Source organism: Nannobrachium achirus (genome assembly GCF_963921795.1).
Source record: "Nannobrachium achirus genome assembly, chromosome: 10".
Classification (NCBI taxonomy): Eukaryota; Metazoa; Chordata; class Actinopteri; order Myctophiformes; family Myctophidae; genus Nannobrachium; species Nannobrachium achirus.
This window is the reverse complement of record NC_137819.1, coordinates 6433333-6455861: the sequence shown is the minus strand read 5'-3', so window position 1 is coordinate 6455861 and position 22529 is coordinate 6433333. Positions and strand designations below refer to the sequence as shown.

The window sequence follows — 22529 nt, the reverse complement described above, 5'->3', positions numbered from 1 at the left end:
CACTGTGTGAATCTTGTGCTGTAGCCAACATGTCAGCCATGTAAACAAACACACAGCGACATTTAGAACTAAACGTTGCTCTCAAGAATGTTTTTAAAAATATTTTAAGCGAGAAATAGACGACGTAGTATCAGAAAATGGATTCTATTTGATCAGCACTTCCTTGTTTTCCAAGGCGGCCGCGTCACGCTGGGGGGGGACGCCCAGCGCAACACTCGTGGAATACTCTCAGCCGTCTATAAACAAGGAAATACTGTTTTGTTTTTGGTTTTGAGTCAAATTATTACTTATTTATTAGCCGGGTAATAAGCGGGACATTGAATGGCTCCGCGGTGATTGACGATACATAACAGACCGACAGCCTGATAACTCCCGAGGCGCCAGCCGAGGGGAGTTATCAGGATGAATTATCCCTTACATATCTAATGGTTTCGGATAAGGTTGTAAGGGCACATATAGTTGTCGGTTTCGCATGGTTCTATGTTGTTACAGTAGTAAGGAGGAAACAACATATCGTCATTTATCATTTTAGAAATGATTTAAACTAGTGAAAACAGCCGATTTACAAGGACACAACGCCTCGCGGCGCGAGGCGTTGTGTGCTTGTAGATCTGCTGTTTTCACTACTTTTGTGCGACCGCCTTGTATGATGAAGCAGGGCTTTACTTTACGAAAGAACGTACACATATGAAACTTGGAGATACGAGGTTTCCACCCGACAGCGACGATATGTTGTTAGTTTTTAACTGGTCTGGTACATACCTGTACACCCCTATTTTCCAGACTGTTTCCAGACAGTCTGCGAGACGCTTGACAGGAACTTCCTCAACGGCTGGATACATGAAGGTTAGTGATTTTGATATGACAGTGTTATTCGCTTGTCCTTCCATTCACTGAACAATGTTTATATTTTCTTATGACATGTTCTCTGTGTGTGTGTGTGTGTGTGTGTGTGTGTGTGTGTGTGTGTGTGTGTGTGTGTGTGTGTGTGTGTGTGTGTGTGTGTGTGTGTGTGTGTGTGTGCGTGTGTGTGTGCGTACACAATTAGTTCCAAAGATCGTCACACTCAAAGCGCTGCAGGAAACAATCTCCTCGGACAAGTATCCTCAGCTGGGTGAGTTTCAGCTGGTATACAAGCTCACAGTGTGGCACCGAGTGCCGCGCTGCGAGCTTGTAGATCTGCTGTTTTTGAAAAAGTCGTGAAAATGTGTGCAAATCTTTGAATATATGTATTTTCAAAGCGAACGTTTGTAACTCAAATTTTGCTTCTGGGGGGTCCCTGGAACTAGATATTTTGAAATGGGGTCCGTGGCCAAATAAATATCATTTTGGGGGTCCTTCACATGAAAAGGTTTGCGAACCAATGACATAGTAGTCTCTCAAGAACAGACTAACTGAGCTCCAGTTAAGTGAAAAGGACCTTTTCTTTGACGATGGCTAGCCAGATTGCTGACATAGAAACATAGGGTTTTTTCCAAAAATCTTAGAAGGATTCAAAAGACACTTATATAATCGGGTCAAAATTCGAATTTTCACGATTTTTCAAAAATAGCAGATCTACAAGCTCGCAGCGCGGCACTCGGTGCCGCGCTGTGAGCTTGTATACCTGCTATTTTTTGTATACCTGCTATTTTTTTATATTTAAAATATTGCGTCATAATGTGTTCAGGCCTAAATGGGTTAAGGTCCGCACTTCTGCATCTGATAATTCACACGTACAGACAAGTGTGCTCATCATTTTATCCGCACTAGATGCTTGACCTGGACCCAATCAACAGCCTGCAGAGCAACTCCATACCAAACCCGGCCATCATACCATTATTTCAACGGACCAAAAACGACACACGATCACGGAATGAAAATAAACACACTCGAGTCCAGATTATCACAAAGGCTTGTGGAAGAACGTTAGCCTGACACCCTAACCCTAACCCTGAATTGACATTTCGTTTCACTCCATTATTCAGTCTGAAATCTTGATACTTGCTAACACAAGAAACAGGCAGAATAGGAGCGCTACGAACTAGTACTGCTACTGATGATTCATAGCGAGATCGATACGACCGCATGTTACCGCGGCGGGCGACGCAATGTTTATGTCTGGGAATGTGTGGTACGGTCCAGAGGCGGCGCTGGGTTGCTTGGAACGAGTTCTGGGAAAACTCCAAACACGGTGATCACAACCCCGACGTCATCGAGTTGAAGCGACGCTGACTTGCTCGTTCGGAATTTCAACCGAGGAAAACCACTTTATTGAGAGCATCACCAGACCTGAATCGCAGATTTTTTTTTTTAAAGGGGAGTGGCTAGCGATTCAGGGTCTGTAACCAGGCTAGAATAAAGTATTGAGTGCCCGTGATGAATCCCAAAAGTGCCCAATATTTTAGAGATTTTACCTTATTTCTGAGGGTAGGAGTAAAAGTAATCTGAGTAAATGTAATCCGAGTATGTCCTGGATTTTATTTGCGATAGCATTTTCTTTCACTCAGAACAAACAAAATAACAACCTCGGCCATCAGTGCTTTTGTAACGGCCGGTAGAGAAGGGCTCGTTTTAAACGTGAACGTCATTGAAGTTAAGATTACGAGAAAAAAACACTTTTGTGAATCATAACACTGGCTCTCTGAGGGAACCGGACTTCCCGGTCACGTGATACCTTATACAAAGAATTCATGTGAATTGGGCCGTTTCGCTTGCCATCCATTCAGAGCACAGAAATGCATTTTCTAGAACAGATCCACAGAAAACAGCCAGGAAGTGATTTGGGACTCCATTATTGCTAACGTGCGGTGGATTTTTGAGAGCAGCATTACGGGAGATGTTTTTACAGTACACAGCGGCGCGACCCCCCATCAGCTTACAGTCATCAGACGAGGTAAAAAGAACGAGACGTAGTGGCAACGCGCTGCCGTCAAAATTGGGGCGAACGGGAACGTCCAAAGCAGTAAAAGAGTTAATAAACTTGACCTTTCACTCTGTACTGAGTCAGCTCTTTCCCCCTCTACGCCAGAGCTCTTTGCCGAAAATAGCCGATCTACAAGCTTACAACGCCTCGCAGCGCGAGGCGTTGTGAGCTTGTAGATCTGCTATTTTTGGCTACAGTTCTCGGAATAAGGACACTAGGGTTCAAGTGAAAGAAATTGTCTATCACACAACGATTTGGAGGACCCCCTGTAGTAACTCTGAGGACTCTTTAGGGGTCCCGGACCCCCTGTAGAAGACCCCTGCTCTAAATCTAAACGTGTGGTCTGTCTTCTCTCCCTGCCAGGTGTGCAGTTCCTGGTTCGACACATCTCTGGCCTGGGACCCTGGCGGTCCCTGTGTTTCATCTGTGAGAGGAACCTGGAGGAGCTGGAGTTCTGCTCCCACGCGTTCAGCATGGAACACGTCAAAAAGTTCCTGGTGAGTACAGAAATGATGGCCTAATGATGAGGAAAATGCACTATCTTGTCACAATTATGACATTTTACATGACGATTAAACACACTGAGGGCTGTCACGATTATGACATTTTTACATGACGATTAATTGTCACTCAAATAATTGCAATTAACGATTTAATTGTGTTTTTGTCGTTGACAACTACATTTCTGTTTGGCTTTTAGGCTTTGAAGTTGCACATGGCAATCATGACACATAACTTAAATATACAAAGAAATTACTGACATATTTGACAATGTTTTAATTACCAGTAAGACTCCCTAATCGGGAGATAAGCGACCGTAGGTGGCTTATCTCCACAAATAGGGCAAAAATGTGTTTTCCCAAATCTTCCTGGTCCATGTTGATGACATGACTGTAGACATGCTGTGTAGTGATATTCGTGATTTTAGGGCAAAAACTGTAGGAGCAGTGTCCAAAAATGTGTTTTAAAAATGGGCCTGAAGGTGGCGCTAGAATAGGGCCATGTGAGAAATGAGGGGTGGGGTCTCCGCGTTGCCTTGGCGGACGAATAGGTACCGGCCCCGGCTCTCCCGGACGCTCCTAGCCCGAGTTACGGCATTTTATGTGCGCTGCAGTGGCAGGGGGTCCTCCACTGGGGGCGCCACCACTTTTGCATCCGTTCTGGAGCACCAGGAGTCGGTGGTCCCCGGGAATTCCCCGTGAGCAGCCCCGTTGGGGTGGTCATTTGGTCATTTTTGCACATTTGGTAATTTTTTACATCTGGGGGTCCCCTGGGGCTCCGGGGGTCCTTGGAGGTTGTAGTTTGGCAGGCAAGGAGTGTGTGTGTAAAATCTGGCATGGATCGGGTCAACGGGTGCGGAGATATAAGCAGGGAAAAAGTGTGACGTGTGACGTGTGAGCACATTTGGTCATTTTTTACATCTGGGGGTCCCCCAGGGACCTGGGGGTCCCTGGGGCTCCGGGGGTCCTTGGAGGTTGTAGTTTGGCAGTCAAGGAGTGTGTGTGCAAAATTTGGCATGGATGGGGGCAACGGTTGTGGAGATATGAGCAGGGCAAAAGTGTGACTGACTCACTGACTGACTGACTGACTGACGCACAGACAGCCCGTGGAGGTTTTGGTAGTAAATGCGACCTACGGTCGCAAAAAAAGAACATTGATATTGGACATAGCCGATCTACAAGCTCACAACGTGTCACAATGCGACACGTTATGAGCTTGTAGATCAGCTATTTCCACTACTTTTTGAAAGTGTTTGTAACTATATTAACATTTCTCAACATGGAAACGATTATGACGATTATGCAAAATAAGTACAGAAATGATGGCCTCAAATAAATGTTGTGTACCTACAGTATGTAGATATTGTATGTACGTATGCACAATACTTACAATACATACGTGTTTCTGTGTGTGTGCGTGTGTGTGTGTGTGCGTGTGCGTGTGCGTGTGCGTGTGTGTGCGTGTGCGTGTGCGTGTGTGTGTGTGTGCGTGTGCGTGTGTGTGTGCGTGTGCGTGTGTGTGCGTGTGCGTGTGCGTGTGTGTGCGTGTGCGTGTGTGTGTGCTGCAGACAAAAGCCCATCCAGGCTCACTGGATTGTGAAGCAAAGAGAACTCCTGACATGTTGCTGGACTTTGCAAAGCAGGCAGCGGAGATCCACCTCAACTCACCTCACTCACATTGCATACAGGTACATTCTTCTGTTTATTTTGCATCCCACGATTTTTATTTTTTCACCCAGTGTCAATTGTCTAACGCAGTAGTTCTCAACCTTTTTACACCAGGGGTCTTCAACAGGGGGTCCGGGACCCCCAGGGGGTCCTCAGAGTTACTACAGGTGGTCCTCCAAATCTCTGTGTGATAGAAACCTTTTTTCTTGTTTTTATTTATTCATATTAACCACTTGAACCCTATAGTGTCCTTATTCTGAGAACTGTAGCCAAAAATAGGAGATCTACAAGCTCACAACGCCTCGCGCTGCGAGGCGTTGTGAGCTTGTAGATCGGCTATTTTCGGCAAAGAGCTCTGGCGTAGAGGAGAAAAAGAGCTGACTAAGTACAGAGCAAAATGTCAAGTGTATTAAGTATTGACGGTTCAAGTGGTTAAATATCTGAAAACACAAATTGACATGAATCCAAAATACACTGACAATTGTGCTGTCAAACGATGAAACTGTATGGAATCCATGAATATGTTGTGGGGGTTGTGGTGGAAATTCACACAAAGACAAAATACTCAACAGTATCAAGGAAAAGACAAATCTCAGAACAAGTTGAAAGTCAAGTAGAAAAAGAAGTTTAATCCAAGCTGATCAGGATCCGGACGGGACAACACTTTGTCCAAAGAATAAAGAAAACTCAAAACCATGTAAAAGTATCAAATAAAACTATCCATTGTAATAGAATTATTTAAGCATCATACTTATATAAATAATAACATAATAAATTGAATCGAATTCTTAGAGGGTGGAGTATAATGAATACAACATTTATTCAACAATCTTATCAAGAGCTCTGAGCGACACGCATCCCCATCTGTCGCTCCCATTTCTCAGGCATGGTCCCATTATATACACGGACAGTGTGACAAGAATAGTTGAGAGGGTGTATCCTAAACAATGTCTAAAGATACAATTCTGAAGAGTCTTCCATGTACGGACTGATGACGTCGGAGCGCGCGTGGAGCCACGGTCCCGACAGCTGTTGCTGAGTCAGTCTTACTGTATTCTTAGGTAAAGTGACAGACACGTGACTGCACATATAAAACAAATAGATTACATTTCATAGAATCTATTACAATTCCTCCCTTTGATCATATATCATCATATATGGTCATTAACAGTTAATGTAATCTACAAGAGGATCAAACATCAGTTTTGAAACCCATTTAAATCTGGTAGGGGCGAAAATCCAATTAAGCATTTATCTTGGTAAAATTCCATCCTACGACCCTCAGGTTTGAGCGATCACTTCGTAAAGCCAGCATTTTGTTTGTGTATGTGTTTCTCCTGCACTCTTTTCCACTTGAATGAATGAGTCCCTTCTTAGGTTGGTTCGTAATGTCTCTTCTTCCCTTATTTGGGCAATGTCACGACACAGGGCTTCCATGCCCCTTTTCCGATCACAACGTCCTCATAGCAGTTGGATTGACAGCGTCCTTCATAGTGGATGGGATGCAAGGCAGTTAGGGTATGTCCCTTGCACAGTTCTATCATCTCATCTGGTTGGGATGCAAGGCGGCAATTCCATGGTGATTTCCCAGACATCTTTTGGTTTCCATACATCTCATTTTTATGGCTCCGTCTCATCTTTCATGTATGGTTTAATTTATTGGATTTCATAAAACTGGAAATAGAAAACTCAGCACCAAGGGTTATCACATCCTAACCTAGAATGATTTTTATAATCTATACAGCCATCAATATTCTGTATTTTCCAACATGGCAATGGGGAGCATTTATCACTTAAACAATATTCAATTTGTAGTACAAAATGGTCATAAATAGTGCAATAATGAATGATATCTTATATTTTTACATACCTTAATGTGTGGAAGTATTTTCTTACCATAGGGTTTAGACATATTTGACATATCTTTCCTTCCATTTTTTCCATTGTTAGGAGTGTTCCTTTACCATATTGACTCAATGTTTTTGGAAACATTTTGACATCTCCTGTAATTACATTTCATCTTCCCAACGACATTCCATAGCATAGACATGTTGTTATGGGTTTAGTTAGTTAGTTAGTTTGTGTTAACCACACATACAGTATGTTGGGAAGAAAGAATAAATCTGTTAAAACCTTCACCACTTGTGTTTTCTCTCCTCTCTTAAGACCCCCATAGTATTTCAGCACCTAAAAATTGGAAAATCCTTTCCTGGGAAAAAACAATTTTGAATTAAAACACATTGACACCTTCCCCATAGCTAAGTGATTCGTGGGAGAAAACAATCTTTCATTAGACAATCCCATGACATATAGAAGACATACAATATATTTCATTTCCGTCCAAAATGGGACTCAGGATCCCTATAGAGAGAAATCAAAAGTATAGTTAGCGTGACTTTTCTTTCACCTTCAAAGGTGAAAACATCCTAATTTTGAAAACATACTCCGTATAATGCATTCAACATTATTCTCCAACAAACCAGTGATTCTCAAAAAACACTGTCTTCACTCATACATACACATATATTCGACCCATATATGCTCAATATACCCGGGTATCACTCAACCTCAGACATGCACTCCTTGCATTTCAATTCAGTGGGCAGTGGCCTGTGGTTCAGGCTCCTGTTATTCCCAAACATACAGTGACTCCAAGGGTGTACCTCCCATTTCTATCAGCTGGTCATTAACCCAGCAGGAGTCCCTCTGGCCAGTAGAGAACTGAACAGGTGACCAAACAAAAACAAACCTAAAAATGTCAACCAAACCTACATTATGTAGCTACTAGAGACAGCAATTCTGAATAATAATAGCCTAATAATCTAACCTGAAAATGTACTAGAGCCATTCCAAAATTGTAACTACTAGAGACTAGAGACAACAACTCTGGAAATTGTAACTACTTCTAGTCCTCTTATAATTAATAGCCTAATGCTCATAATTCTCTTATAATTCATAAAAAGGCTAATTCATATCTATAATTCTCTTATAATTCCTATCACCTCCCCCCTCTTTTTGAGAAGCACTGGTCAAGCTCACTCTCTCCAAACCGAAGCATTCCGGTCTTCCAATTGAGCATGACCTACAGTACAAGCTCACAACGGTTGCGTTTGTGACGCGCTGCTCACCCTGCTCGGCGCAACACAGAAGATCATCAATAACTATTAGGAGCAGGGAGATAAAAATACATATAGACACCCCCCATGGGGCTACCCCCATGGGGCTACTGTTGGGGAGTGGTGGGAGGAGGAAGGGACAACCGAGGAACCCATGTCGCGGGTTCCATCCAGTAACCTCCTAGGAACTTCATGGATAGTGCTTATTAGTTAAATAAGAGGGTCTAATTTGCTAATCATATGTTATCCTCTCAGCACTGATATATCCGTCCTCAGTGTTTCACTACTAACTAAAATTCAAGTATATAAACAAAATCCTCAAAGCAGCGTACTGGTTAAGCCTGTAATTAATTTAACAACTTAAAATACTAAACCCCACACTGACCCCCATATGTATAGAAACACACCTTTTTCCCAAGAATCATATATTTCCCTAGAATCATATATTATTTTATCAGGCACAGGATTCTTTTCCTTGTTTTATGATTCCATATTGCCTATTGCCTATTAGTAGTGTAATACATTTAATACATAGATCAATCCGCTGTGGCAATGTACTGTACTATCCAACAAGTTTCAACATTACTCCTATAGATATCCTGTGAGAAAAAACAGAATTATAAGGCTAAGTGGAGGGACATTATCGCAGAGCTCCACTCCATGTGCACTCTTCATTTAATCACTGAATGCTAAACAGCAGATATCATCTCAACCGTGTCAATTAATGTCACCTGACGACCACACTGTTCCTGTCACTCAGCCATTTCCGTCTACCCTTGTGTGCTTACTATAAGTTTGAACAACTGAACTGACCTCCCCAAGCTGTTTCCCAACCAAGTCATGACAGTTGATCTGCAAGTGGCCACAACAGCTGAGATTTAGCCCAAAAATATATTTGCTCTTTGTGCTGCCTGCCTGTATGTTTGGCTATTACAGAGTTGGACAGTACCACACACTAGTAGGCTTCTACTGGAGTACCTGGGTTATCTGTTATGTCAATCCACCTAAAAACACTATTATTTTATTCTATCTTAGACCTAAGACCCCACCACCCACACAGAATCGCATTATTCCTATTTTAATCTTTAATAGACTTAAGAGATTATATTTGTGTTCACTCTAGCACGTTGGAAGAGAACAAAATGTGTTATTGGCCTACAGTAGGGATCTATTCAAATACGATTTTAAATCAGTTATAATTATCCTTAATTATATTGGCAACAGTCAGTCTGATACCACTGTTGTGTTCTTAAATTCCATGCCACTGCACTATTTTACATGATCTGGGTCCAATATTAATGACAATGTGACACTTATCCTATGTAAGTGTAAAAATTAGGCTTCTATTGTTAGACATCCTTGGGACCTTCTCTTAAGTCCAAAGGACTACCCCACGGCTGAACACTTCCTCTCCTGGGCATAATAATTTTTAGTGAGACAATTCTCTTCACAGACTGTCCTATGACTGGCAAGGTTAAGAACCATCTTAGTATACATAGTTATGGGCATATTAACTAAGCATATAGGGTTCAAATTTCACAGAATACTTCATTCCCATTCACCCTCTTTTAGTTAGGTCTATATTTCAAATCCAAAATATCATGGTTTCAAACACTCTACAAAACTCTACATGTTCTGTAAACAATTTTGATTGAGTTATAAGTAAATGGTTTATCTATATACTGGTTTGTATCACCCTGGCATAGGACTATATTTATCTAGATAGTAATGTTGCATTTTTTATCATATGGAAGCCACTTATACCTAGAGAAACAGCCTTTCTACTCACAGTCAGCTCACTACGGATCCATCAATGTCCCACCGCCACACCGCGCTCCACCCGGAGAGGAAATGCACCCATTCAAGGAAAAAAAAAAAATAGTCAACGGAAAGACAAAATCATTAGTTCATCAAGAGAGTTCATTCTTCCCATGTGACTCCAGGAATGTTCGTCATCAGAGTCTCTGTCCTTGTTGCCAGTTGCCACCTGGCGACCTCCGTGTGCCCTGGTGACCTCTGTGTGCCCCTCACAGTAGGTCATGCCAATCTCAAAATGTCTCTGGAATTAGATTCCTTCTTAGTCATTGTGTTGCTCCATGTCAACACATGTCGTTCTGGAAGTGCGAATGTACGTGCAGTTTTCCTCCCAGTAATCGCACCATGCGACAAGTGAGACACTAAATGGAGACGCAGTGAGCAACTGGAAGGATTCCCCATTTTGTTCACCACTACCATGTATTGAATCTTAGTTTGTCTATGCTTTTGAGGGTTGGCCTATACCAATATGATCAAACAATACAACCATACACTATCACTATCCTTACCCCAATGTTACAATTATCTACTATCTAATTATAATGCCCTGCAATCTCAAAAGTATTTTACATTTACACAGAATCCTTCTTAAGGCAATTCTGTCAATACTATGTCATGAACCGACAGTGTATTCCTGAACAGCTGTGTGAGAGAATTGTCACACTTACTTCTAGAGGCCCTGTACATTTTACAGTAATTGTACTGTCCGGAAACAGTTCTCTAGATCTGACCACATGTCCTCCATTAATAACAAATAATATAATATTATAATATTATGTCTATTTTTTCACATGGGAAAACCCCAGTACATTGGATAATTTCACTACCCATCTTACAATATTAAGTACATACATTCACCACTATTTAGTGCCCGTTTTTCAGCTCCCTTTCTTTAGATACATTTTACATGCCACATGCCACATCTAAGAATTTAAAATGGTTACACTTAAAAGCTAGTCATCCAACCAATCGGTTGTTTATCCTTTCTCAAAGAAATTATGTTGGCTGCTAAGACTTTAAAAATAAACTAGTAGCAGTGCTCCCCCGAGCACTGGTCTCCACACAAGCTGAAGTATGCGAAAATATACTGACAGGTTGGCAACCGTTTTTTTTTTACTGTCTATATTAGGAAAAATTAGATTCTACTGAAACATTTAACTTCTTGTATGTGACATACTTGTGTAACCAGATTACACCATCACTTTGCTTGAGTTTCACTGAATTAGAGAAACATTTTATCAATAAAGTTTTCAGCCAACCATATATATTTTGCACTACTGTTTATTTCCTACCCTTACCCTTAGTCCTTGCTTGGCCTATGAAGAGAATAGCCTGACAACAAGCTGACTACAGCCTATTTTAAATCAATGTTCATTAGTTCATATGGTCACTTTTATTTTGACGACTGCTAAACTGCAAAGCTAAAGATATATTTTGGACAATCTCTTCTTCAGTCCACTGGCTGAAATAAGTTACATTCTCCTTTTAAATGAGCGTACAAAGGCCAAATAGGCCCAAATATCGAAACAGCCATTCCACCCAGACTGACACACATTTGGGATGGACCACAGAAATGTTATTCTCACAGCAGGGGTTGTCTTCCACAGGCCCCCACCATTCCTAAAGCACGGCACCTGTTCCCCATGTCCAGCTATTCTACACTGTCCTATCCAAGTCAGCAAATAGCATAATGTCAATCACAGCCCAAGCTGTCTATTAATGAACTACTAAACCATTTAGACTGACGTCCACTACCATGTCTATGATGTGGTTCTCACCCACAAATTACCTCACTTAATACCTGTCACAAAGCAATGCCAACCGATTTTACCGTAGTGTTAATAATTAAGAATAGACTGCTACCCAACCTTAATTTAACCCTGGTAAAATAATCTAAGTCAAGCTTTAGAGGTCAACCCAGAATGATCTGGTCAACACATACATGTAAATTCATCCATTTAACCTTCAAACATCACTGTTTACCAAACAATGAGATACTCTGTCACAACTATAGCCTAGTTTCCAATCACTGCAGCTAACATTCACAGTACAGTATACAGTCTCAATAGTCAAACTGACTTCTATGTCCTACTTAAATATTAAGACAAAATTAAGCCTTCATTAACCATTATAAATTATAATCAATATTCTCCAACATGCCTTGAAAACCGCTGATCTACCGTTCTGCTAGAACAGACTCACAAGTTTACAATGGTCTACTCTCATGGGTTTTCCCTGACCCCAACGTGTCCCTGGGTTTTAGATTTAAATCAAATAATGTCTATTTAATTGTGCCGAGGTTTCCTTTGCTGTATGATTATGCAAGCGTTGACGCACGAGAACAATCGTCTCCCCAATGTAGGCCTATCCGCTTCTTCGTATGGCCGGTGCGGTACGCTACTAAAATAGCCAGCAAAGGAACCCTTGCCTGCTGTGACCCTGTATCTCATTTAAAAATAGCAGACCTACAAGCCCACAGCGCAGCGCATTTCACCGTGCTGTCAGCTTGTAGCTCTGACGGGTCCGTGAAGTGAAGTGAGCAGAAAGAACGTTTCCGGTCTGAGAGACGGCAGAAATATGCCAGGCTCCAGCCTTCAAACTAAAGGTGCAGTAGGCCTACATAATGTATATTATAGCCGGCTTTAGGGATACTCTTATTCTTAAGAGACCAGCGCCGGAAGCCTTATTTCTGCTAACGCTATTTCTGCTCATTTCACATAGGCGCTCTGTCACCCCCCCACCGCGCGTAACTGTTGTACGGCGAGAATAGAACGTAACAGAAGCAGACAGCTGCCGTATCAGACAGACTCACAAGAGTTTGACAGGTCATAGACCTCAATTAATTAGGTATTGTTGTAGCTTTACCACTTTAGACAAATAATAATGTGTAATTTGTAGTTTTATAGGCTTAAATTATAGCCTAAAATCTTTCTTTTCCCAGCTGACCATGGTAGTCGTGGATTCTTTATTACCAATCAACGGAACAGTTTCTTCATTTCAGATAGCCTATATTGATCGCTCGACCACGACTGACTAGTTATACAAGGTAACGGACTCTCCCGTCCGCCTGGTATTTTTTCCAATAGCATCAGTTATTTGATATAGGCCGAAAATGCATTTCCTTACATTCACGGCCTCACATTCACACCCCCAGCAGCTCGAGACTTATGCTTTTCACAAAAAAGGTAAGGTCAAAACCTATATTTTTAGTCTACCCAATGTCTTAATGACATAAGACCTTCTCCCAGGCCATTTTAACCCAGCGAGAGAAAAGAAAAGATGATCCCGATTCCTATTTTGGTTCTGGTTTCAACTACCCACTTCTAGTTGATTATCATAAATGCATAAATTAAATTCATACCTACCCCCCCTTTGTAAGCAACTTTCACAGGAGACGGATGCCCATAAAGGCACCCCAAAACATGGCCTACCAGAAAGATGCTCACAACACATCGAATTTAAAACATTAGTTGTACTGTATCAACTGTACTACATGGAATAGTTATTTAACAACCAAGTCTGGCTTTCACAGTTAAATATATACGACCATTTCATAATTACATATTTCACGTCTGGTTACGTTCATTTATGATCGCCTGATTACGTTCATAATTACTCGCCCACATGCGGCGTTTTAGAGAATATTTCGTCATGCAATATCCTATACCGAGATGATTATTGCCGAAAGGCGATTCCCCAATCGATAATCAACCCTAACCCTGGTTTTCTACAGGTACTGTACTTTAACAGAAACAACCCACGATCACGTGGAGCTACGTATTAGCTTTCACCCCGAATTACACGGGTACTGTACGTTTAAACAGTATACTTCCGAGATACGGTAGATACCTTCTATACATGCAAGGCATCTCTCTATTAAATTTTGTTCATGCAAGTACGACAGCCGCATAAAAATGTCGTGGCCTGTCCCGGGTACATGCAATTATAATGACCACGTCTGGCCTCCCAAATCATATTGTATTCACGATACTCTCACCCCGTTAAGTTCGACCGGCGATCCCTGTCCGTCAGCTGCTCTGAATCAATAGCCAGTGTGTCCTGTACAGAAAAAGAGAAAAGCTGACAGACAGATTATGCCGGTCCCACCAGAGTCGCCACTGTAATAGAATTATTTAAGCATCATACTTATATAAATAATAACATAATAAATTGAATCGAATTCTTAGAGGGTGGAGTATAATGAATACAACATTTATTCAACAATCTTATCAAGAGCTCTGAGCGACACGCATCCCCATCTGTCGCTCCCATTTCTCAGGCATGGTCCCATTATATACACGGACAGTGTGACAAGAATAGTTGAGAGGGTGTATCCTAAACAATGTCTAAAGATACAATTCTGAAGAGTCTTCCATGTACGGACTGATGACGTCGGAGCGCGCGTGGAGCCACGGTCCCGACAGCTGTTGCTGAGTCAGTCTTACTGTATTCTTAGGTAAAGTGACAGACACGTGACTGCACATATAAAACAAATAGATTACATTTCATAGAATCTATTACACCATGGACAGGGTCAGAGCACAAACTGACGATGACGGTGGCAATGACAATCTGATGCAGGGTGAGCAGTCCTTATATACTCTCAGGACTGTAGAACAAACGTGGGAAAGAGCCTGGGTGCAAATGATAGATGTGGCAGGTGCCAGCAAAGTAATGAGTAATTGCCGATTCAGCATAGAAGGAGTGAAGACCGACCCGGAGAAATCAAAGGGCTATCACGGGTTACTTATCGGTCATCCCCAACACGTGTAGGAGTGCCACGTGCAAGACATGGTGTCGCCAGGGGTGATAAAAAGGACACAGTTTTGCTTACTTAGGGAAAAGGTACATTTGATTGATGGGGGGATTTACAGATGGTACACTTCTTTGATGACCACTTGCCAACCCCTACTTCAGTATCTCGATTAACCCTATGTTAACACAGTACAATATATTTTGCCATTACATTCCCTCCTTTTAAACAATAATCTTCTTATTGATTAACATACAAAATATATGGTTGATTAATAAGTATGAGATAGATGTAGAATAACCCAAATGATAACAAACCCAAGCATGCATAATACCCAATGCTAAAGGAATGTACTAATGTATTAGACTATGACAAATTAAAATAACTTAAATGAATAATATAACCCATGCATTTTCAAGAAAAACACCAGTAGTATCATTTTATCAAACACATCACACTTAATACAAGTTTCGGGACATGTCATCATTGGAATACACGTCCCTCTAGGTTGGAGCAAGCTTTATGAATATATAAAGTATGGAAGCTTTAAGGTTTTACACCAAATATTACTGAGAACATAAAAAGAATAAAAACAAGAAACAATAACAAGATCAACCCATTTGGAAGTAAGAGTCATACATTCGGACAGATGTAATTCTAAATGTTGGCTGTTGACAGAATGCTCACACAAGCGTCTTTTTCGTGGCTCATACCCAGTGAATGGCGTGACATAGTCAGGTACATAATTCAAATGCATAACCACACACTGTCCTTCAGAGCCTCGGCGATCCAGTTGGCACCGAATGGGTTGAAGTGGCCTTCTTTTAACCTTTGGTCAAAGACAGGCAGGTTGGTAGAGCGTTTGCTGCCTGCGGGCAGTGCCACTCGTAATAACCTTGTAAAGTGTCATGGGCAGGTCTTTTGAGATGGTACAATAAAGAGCAGTGTGCAGGTTGGGGTAGTGGTAACAGCACTTAGCTGTTTAAGGAGGGACGGTGATGGGGAGGGGCGTAATGCAAACTGCGACTTGAGAGCGATGTCCTCACGTCATCCGTTGTTGTGTTGCCAAACACAATTCATCTAGTTGGTGCATGGCAATGCACTTCATCTGCTTCTCATCCTTCGCGCGGGCACGTGCCAACGTGCATTCATCTGCTTCGCCTCCTCACCCTCCTTTTGTCCTTCCACTGGTGGTGGTGGACGGTAGCACTTGCAGTGTGACGTGTGGATACTGGTGTTCCTCTCAGCTACCTTGACGGCGATGTAGGTGATTAACAGCACCTGGAACAAATTTTGAACAGAGACATAGCTGCCGATGGCAGCCGAAAGCAGCTTCCAGCTACTATCGGACCCAATCTCTGAGTCCCCGGAAGATGAGCCGTCACAGGCCAATTCTAGGTCAGCGTCTAGGAGGGGTCGTCCCTCAGGTCAATCCTAAGAATGCAAGCAGCATTAACAGTGTGGAGACAATTATGATCAAGCCATTATTCGTCAACAGTGAATTCTTGTTTAACAAGGATGCAGATCTCTATGTTAACAGGGAATAGGAAGCAACGTAGCAAGCTTAAGAACATTGCAACATTTCACAGTGATATTAGACATGCAAAGCAACAGTGTGTTATAGCATAGCCAACATGGCAGTGACAGGTGGCACATTTTCATTAAGCAACAGCGAAACAGCATGGAGTGCATACACAGTCAGCTGCAAATAAAACAAAACCACGTGAGGCACTCACAGGCCGTCCACGTAAAACAACAATACTATCTAGGTCTGCCTTTAAGGCAGCAAAAAGAAAGAAAGAACGTTGCAAGAACCCTTGGCTAAACTTAGTCCAGGTATTACCTTGGAAGATGAACTCAACCCAGTACTGACTCGCCTCATCCGCTGGATGCTATGAAAAGGATTCAAGAAGTTATGGTACAACACTCTGGTGTTATTCCGGCGAGATGTTGTGTGGTTTTAGCTCCACAGCCACACTCTCAGAGACGGCACTGTTCGTAACATGCAGGTCCTCTCAGAATATCCATGCGGTGGGTTTCTCCCTCGACAGGTGCCTTATAGACAAGTAAAATTGATTGATAGGAGATTCATCACAAGGAACAATCACTGCTGCAGCTAGAAAAGATTGAAAACAGGCCTATAAGTGCTCTTGGGTGTAAAGACAACCGGTTGTGTAATTTTAATGAGGCCTACATCATATTTGTGTTTCGCCAGAGTCCCTCAGGGATCATGGCAATTTAGAGATTTTAGTGATATCACATTTCGCCATAGGTGTGTGCCAGTCCAGTGTGTCTCGTCATCTGTCAGTGTCACAGTCCCAATTACCATGTATAGACCTATTTTGAAAAACTTTCTGCTCTAAGATTGTAGCAGTTTGTATTTTAGGGTCATCTAGCTCGTGAATTATTAAAGTCCAACTTTACTTAAGTAAAAGTATCAACACTGCAATAAATAAATAATCTATGAAGAAATACATTTTAAAATCTGCCAAGTTATTCACTGTTACACACTTTTTTTTTTTTTTTTTTTTAGCATTATTTATTTACCGTGTGTGGTTATTCACCCTGTCAACGTTAACCAATAATCTACATTTTGGGACATGGTTATTTCAGACCTTCCATCTAGCATAGGTCCCCTATTCAGCGGTATCATCATTTTGAACTTTTTTTTTTTTTTTTTTCTTTTTTTAAAAGGCATCAATTACATCACATAATTACTAGGTCAATAGTTTCCTGGCTTAAGTGTGTTGGGTGCATGGCTGTGTATGTTTGTGTTGTCACCTGAACTTTCCCTGTCGCAGTGCAAAGCAGAAAGGACTTCCCCAGGCCCGGATTGCAACACCTGGTCAGACCATCAATCAGCCTGGACACACCCACCTCTCCTGTCGTCTCTGTCGTCTCTCTTGTCTCTGCGTCCCTCTCTCCTCTCTCTGGGCCGGCCGCTGAGCAGCTCCGGACAGACGTTTCGCCAGTGTCCTTGGTGACCGCAGTTATGGCAGCTCCCTGGCTCCCAGAGTCCTTCAGTGTAGTCAGCGTTGTCGCCATTGTCGGAGCCATCATCAGAGCTGTCGTGGTCTCTCCCTTCCCAGCCTCTGTTTCCCCTGCCTCCTCCGCGGACAGAGTTGTGAATCAGCTGGAGCATACCCTTCTCCATCGTGGCCTCTATCTTCTTCTTTGCTCTGACAGCCTTGTCATTAGTCACCTGTTCATAATGTTCAGCATGTGCTACACAATCAGCAAGTGTCGCAGTAGACCAGCCAACAAACTTTTGTTTAATTTCAGTTGAAATGTCCGGACGGAGGTTGGCTATGAAGTGGCTTCTCAAATGTGCCTCATATGGTGTAATCGGAATGACTCCCAGCTGACCGGTTGGAATGCCACTGTTGACCCTGAATGCAGTTGTCAGACGGTCGAGGAAAACCTGGACTGGCTCGTCCTGTTTCTGTAGGCAACCAGTCACTGCATTCACGTCCATCCTTGCCGGGTATTTCTCCCTAATGCTGTCACACAGAGCTCTCAAATAAGCCCTGAACTGGATGTTGTGGTGGGAGTCGTAGTCTGCTTCTCTCAGGCGGACGTCTCGGGCAGGCCATCCATCTGGCCTGACAGTGTTCCAAATAGTTCCCCCCTCTCTCTGTACGATCACACGCTGGAGCTCGTGAAGTGTGGGTTTCACATAGCGTAAAGTGTCTGCGAGCTCTGTGGCGTATATCTCACCATTGTTCTCAAGTTTAGGCAGGTGGGAGAACACTTGGGCCATCTCATTAATTGCCTGTGCACGATAAACAAGAGAGACACCTACTGGGCCCTGTACTTCCACCATAGGCATGGTAGTGCGAGCTGGAATTATGTCCTCACCTTCTTCTTCCTGGCACGTCTGGCTGGGAGCGTCATCTCTCTCGTCAAGCATCTCACTCCTCCCTCCGACGGCACCTTTCAGGAAACACGTGTTCTGGTCCCATTGTTCAGCGATTGGGCGACGCTGCATTCTCTGTCTCTCTCTCAAACGTGTGTGTTTATAAGGACCAGAGTCAGGGCTGGAGCCCCAAACTGCATGAGCATAACCAGGAGGGGCTTGGTAGTTGGGTTGTGCCCTGGGGAGTGACTGCGGAAGTGGGTGTACTTCTTCTCGGCCAGGCGGGGCAGGGGTCATGACCATAGGCACTGAGTCATTACGTGTTTGATCCCAACCTGGGCTGCTGGGCGGTGGTCGAGACAACAGTGGAATGAGGGGGGGCTGGAGTTGGGGGGTGCTCTGGGCAAAACTTTCTCTCAGCGTCTCCATCATGCTGGTAATGTCTCTCTGCAGTGCAGCCCGGAGGTCAGAGGGGTTAGGAGCGGAGGCCCCTGACACTGACGCCCCTCCTTCCCCTGATGATTTAGTAGTGGCTATGGCTTGCTGTGCGTCGGCATACATGCTGTTGGGGGTGGAAGCCGCTACGGGCGGGTGCTGGGGAGGCTCTTGGCTGGAGGAACTGGACGATGAGGAGGCCGTTGTAGGTGACGGTGACGATGGTGGCGGTGGTGGAGGGCTGGCTCTTGGCTGGGCAGCAGGTGGGGGTGCGAGCGGTGTGCAATCCAGAGCTGGGTCCATCCTTGAACAAGAAAGCAAAGCAGAACCAGTGCTGGGGTTACTTGCTCTTTGACAACCCCCTCTCAACATGCCTCTCTCCCTACTCTCTGCAACCTCTCTCCAATCCGAATACGCCTTCCAGTTAGCAATAAACCTTTTTCCTTTCTCTCTCTCTCTATCCTCCAGTCTGGACTTGAGTTTGTCTAGCTGAGCTAAACTAAAACTTCCTCCCTCAGGGAATCCCAGATCATCAATCCAAACCTTTATTTGTGCTAAATTATTGGGGTCCTTGTCCCACATGAGCTTGAACTTTGGGTTTGTTTCAATCAAATCCCTTTGATCTTTAGATAAGGATTTCCCCATAATGAACAGTAGAGAAATACACTTTATAAAACAGAAGTAATAAAACAAATGTTTTTTTTTAATATAGAATATAGAATAGCAGCAGTCCCAATAGTGATGTTTTGGGACAATAATAGCAGCAATACCAATAGAGGTGTTTGTTGTTGTTTTTTTGGACAATAATAGCAGCAATGTTTTTTTTTTTGTTTTTTTTTATCAATTAATAATGAGAAGAAAATAATGAACAAATTCTATATATATTATACACACGCATATACACACGTGTATATATATACACACATAAACACATTCATCCATATACCTATATATTCACATTTCTTCAATTAACTAATAGAAAAAAGTAATAAAACAAATTGTATTCAGTGTTTCAATTAATTAAATAGTAAGAAGTAATAAATCAAATTGCATTCTGTGTTCTTCCTTTCACTTTTTTTTTTTTTATTATTATTATTTAATAGTGAATGACTAATTAGACCATTTTAAATGTCTAGTAAAATATATTTATTTTTTAATATCATTTATTTTAATATAATTACCAGCAATATAACACTGAACATTTTGGCACCAATATAGCTCCAAGACAGTGAAGATAATTTTAAACCCTAAATAATAATACTAATACGGGTAATAATAATAATAATTCCACTACAGTGAAAATAGTTTTGGCAATATAACTCCTGATAATGTTGGCACTAAAAATAGCCCTAGATAGCACCCCACACTTTTTTTGTTTTACAATAAGTCAGACCAATAAAAATGTCAAGTCAGTAGTCCAGTCGGGGAAAAGAGCAATGTGCGAGGTAATATTCAATTATATCAGCGAGAGTATCGTGAACGTAGCGAAGCCCATGAGAGCGAGGGCTAAAAGTATGAAACTCAGACCCGATAGAGTAGTGAAGTGTCCAGGAGGCAGAGAGCCTATGGAAGCACGTCAAAGCAGCGAGCAAAACAGAAGAAAACCGTATCCATCAGAAAAAAAATGCTCGTAATAATTGAGCAGTGTAACTCACACCCAACTAAAGGACAGATAAAGGCAGGTTAGTAACAAAGAGGTAGATAGAGGGAGTAACAGACAATCAACAGGAGTCCGTATAAGAATGTGCACAGATAAAACGGCGTCAGGGCTAAAGGCATAAGCTCACGGCTGCAACCACTGAAGTACCGCAGAAGAAAAACATAACCAAGATACCACACCACTAAAAAGAAAAGTAATAAAACAAGCAACAGGAGAGTGATAGATAACCAACCAAAGAGGATTTGTGGCACAAATACGCACAGACAAGACAAAGTCTGGGTCCTGGGGGTCAAAATGATTACACAAATCTCCGACAAGGGCTAAAGGCATGAGCTTTCGGCTGGCACCGAGACACAGATTTCAACTGTCGACAGGCATTTTCCCGTGCGGATTCCACACCGCAACTTTTAACGATGTGAACGTCTTCAACACCGCCCAGACTAAGGTGCTGGGATAACCCTAACGTGCTCAACAAAAACCGTGTGCAGGGCCTCAACACCGGGAACTAAGTTCCCCACGAGGAACACCCCAAAGAAAGACTCAATGTGCGGGTCTCAACTCCGGTGAACCAGGTCCACCCCGGGGAACACCCCACATGCAACTAGCACGCGCCTGTGTCTCACCAATCTTACAGCCTCAAAAGCTCAGAAAAGTACCCAACCATACGCCTCGCACGGAATAGCAATTTAACATAGACAAACCAAATTAACAGAAAATATTTAAAAGAAACCACCCATTCGAGGCCCAGACAAGAAAAGAGAGAAAAAAAATGACAATTTTCCGTAGAAAAAAAAAAGAATGTAAAATGTGTCAGGACCGAAAAAGAAACGCGTGGTTTTAATTATAATCTTCAAACAAATGTGTAAATTCTCTCACCGTGTCAAGATTCCAGCGCTGATCCCCGCGGAAAGCCCGGAGCCGTGCCCGTATCCACCCCTAATCCCTCTTTGGCAGATTGATTGGTTTTGTAGCCGTAGACGGGATGGGTGGCTGGCCAGTTCAGGGACCGCACCAGGCTAGCCGCGGCGTCCAGTCGTGGAATCCCACTTCGACACCAAAATGTGGTGGAAATTCACACAAAGACAAAATACTCAACAGTATCAAGGAAAAGACAAATCTCAGAACAAGTTGAAAGTCAAGTAGAAAAAGAAGTTTAATCCAAGCTGATCAGGATCCGGACGGGACAACACTTTGTCCAAAGAATAAAGAAAACTCAAAACCATGTAAAAGTATCAAATAAAACTATCCATGGACAGGGTCAGAGCACAAACTGACGATGACGGTGGCAATGACAATCTGATGCAGGGTGAGCAGTCCTTATATACTCTCAGGACTGTAGAACAAACGTGGGAAAGAGCCTGGGTGCAAATGATAGATGTGGCAGGTGCCAGCAAAGTAATGAGTAATTGCCGATTCAGCATAGAAGGAGTGAAGACCGACCCGGAGAAATCAAAGGGCTATCACGGGTTACTTATCGGTCATCCCCAACACGTGTAGGAGTGCCACGTGCAAGACATGGTGTCGCCAGGGGTGATAAAAAGGACACAGTTTTGCTTACTTAGGGAAAAGGTACATTTGATTGATGGGGGGATTTACAGATGGTACACTTCTTTGATGACCACTTGCCAACCCCTACTTCAGTATCTCGATTAACCCTATGTTAACACAGTACAATATATTTTGCCATTACAGGGTCCCTGCTTCATCTCTCTCTCAACCAAGGGGTCCTTGGCCTGAAAATGTTGAAGACCCCTGGTCTAATGCAGTAGTTCTCAACCTTTTTACACCAAGTGCTGTAGCACCTGATTGGCGTTTTATGTG

General features: G+C 42.7%; 1 protein-coding gene across 1 annotated transcript in view; it reads left to right on the top strand.

The window, feature by feature from the left end:
* Positions 1-22529, top strand: part of LOC308292369 (uncharacterized protein) — a gene marked incomplete at its 3' end in the record, with an annotated part of 206613 nt that overhangs the window by 56996 nt on the left and 127088 nt on the right. The window contains exons 26-29 of the mRNA XM_080734682.1: positions 784-846; positions 1049-1114; positions 3269-3402; positions 4974-5093. Of these exons, the coding sequence (XP_080590808.1) occupies positions 784-846; positions 1049-1114; positions 3269-3402; positions 4974-5093 (383 nt within the window). The remainder of the gene's footprint in view (positions 1-783; positions 847-1048; positions 1115-3268; positions 3403-4973; positions 5094-22529) is intronic.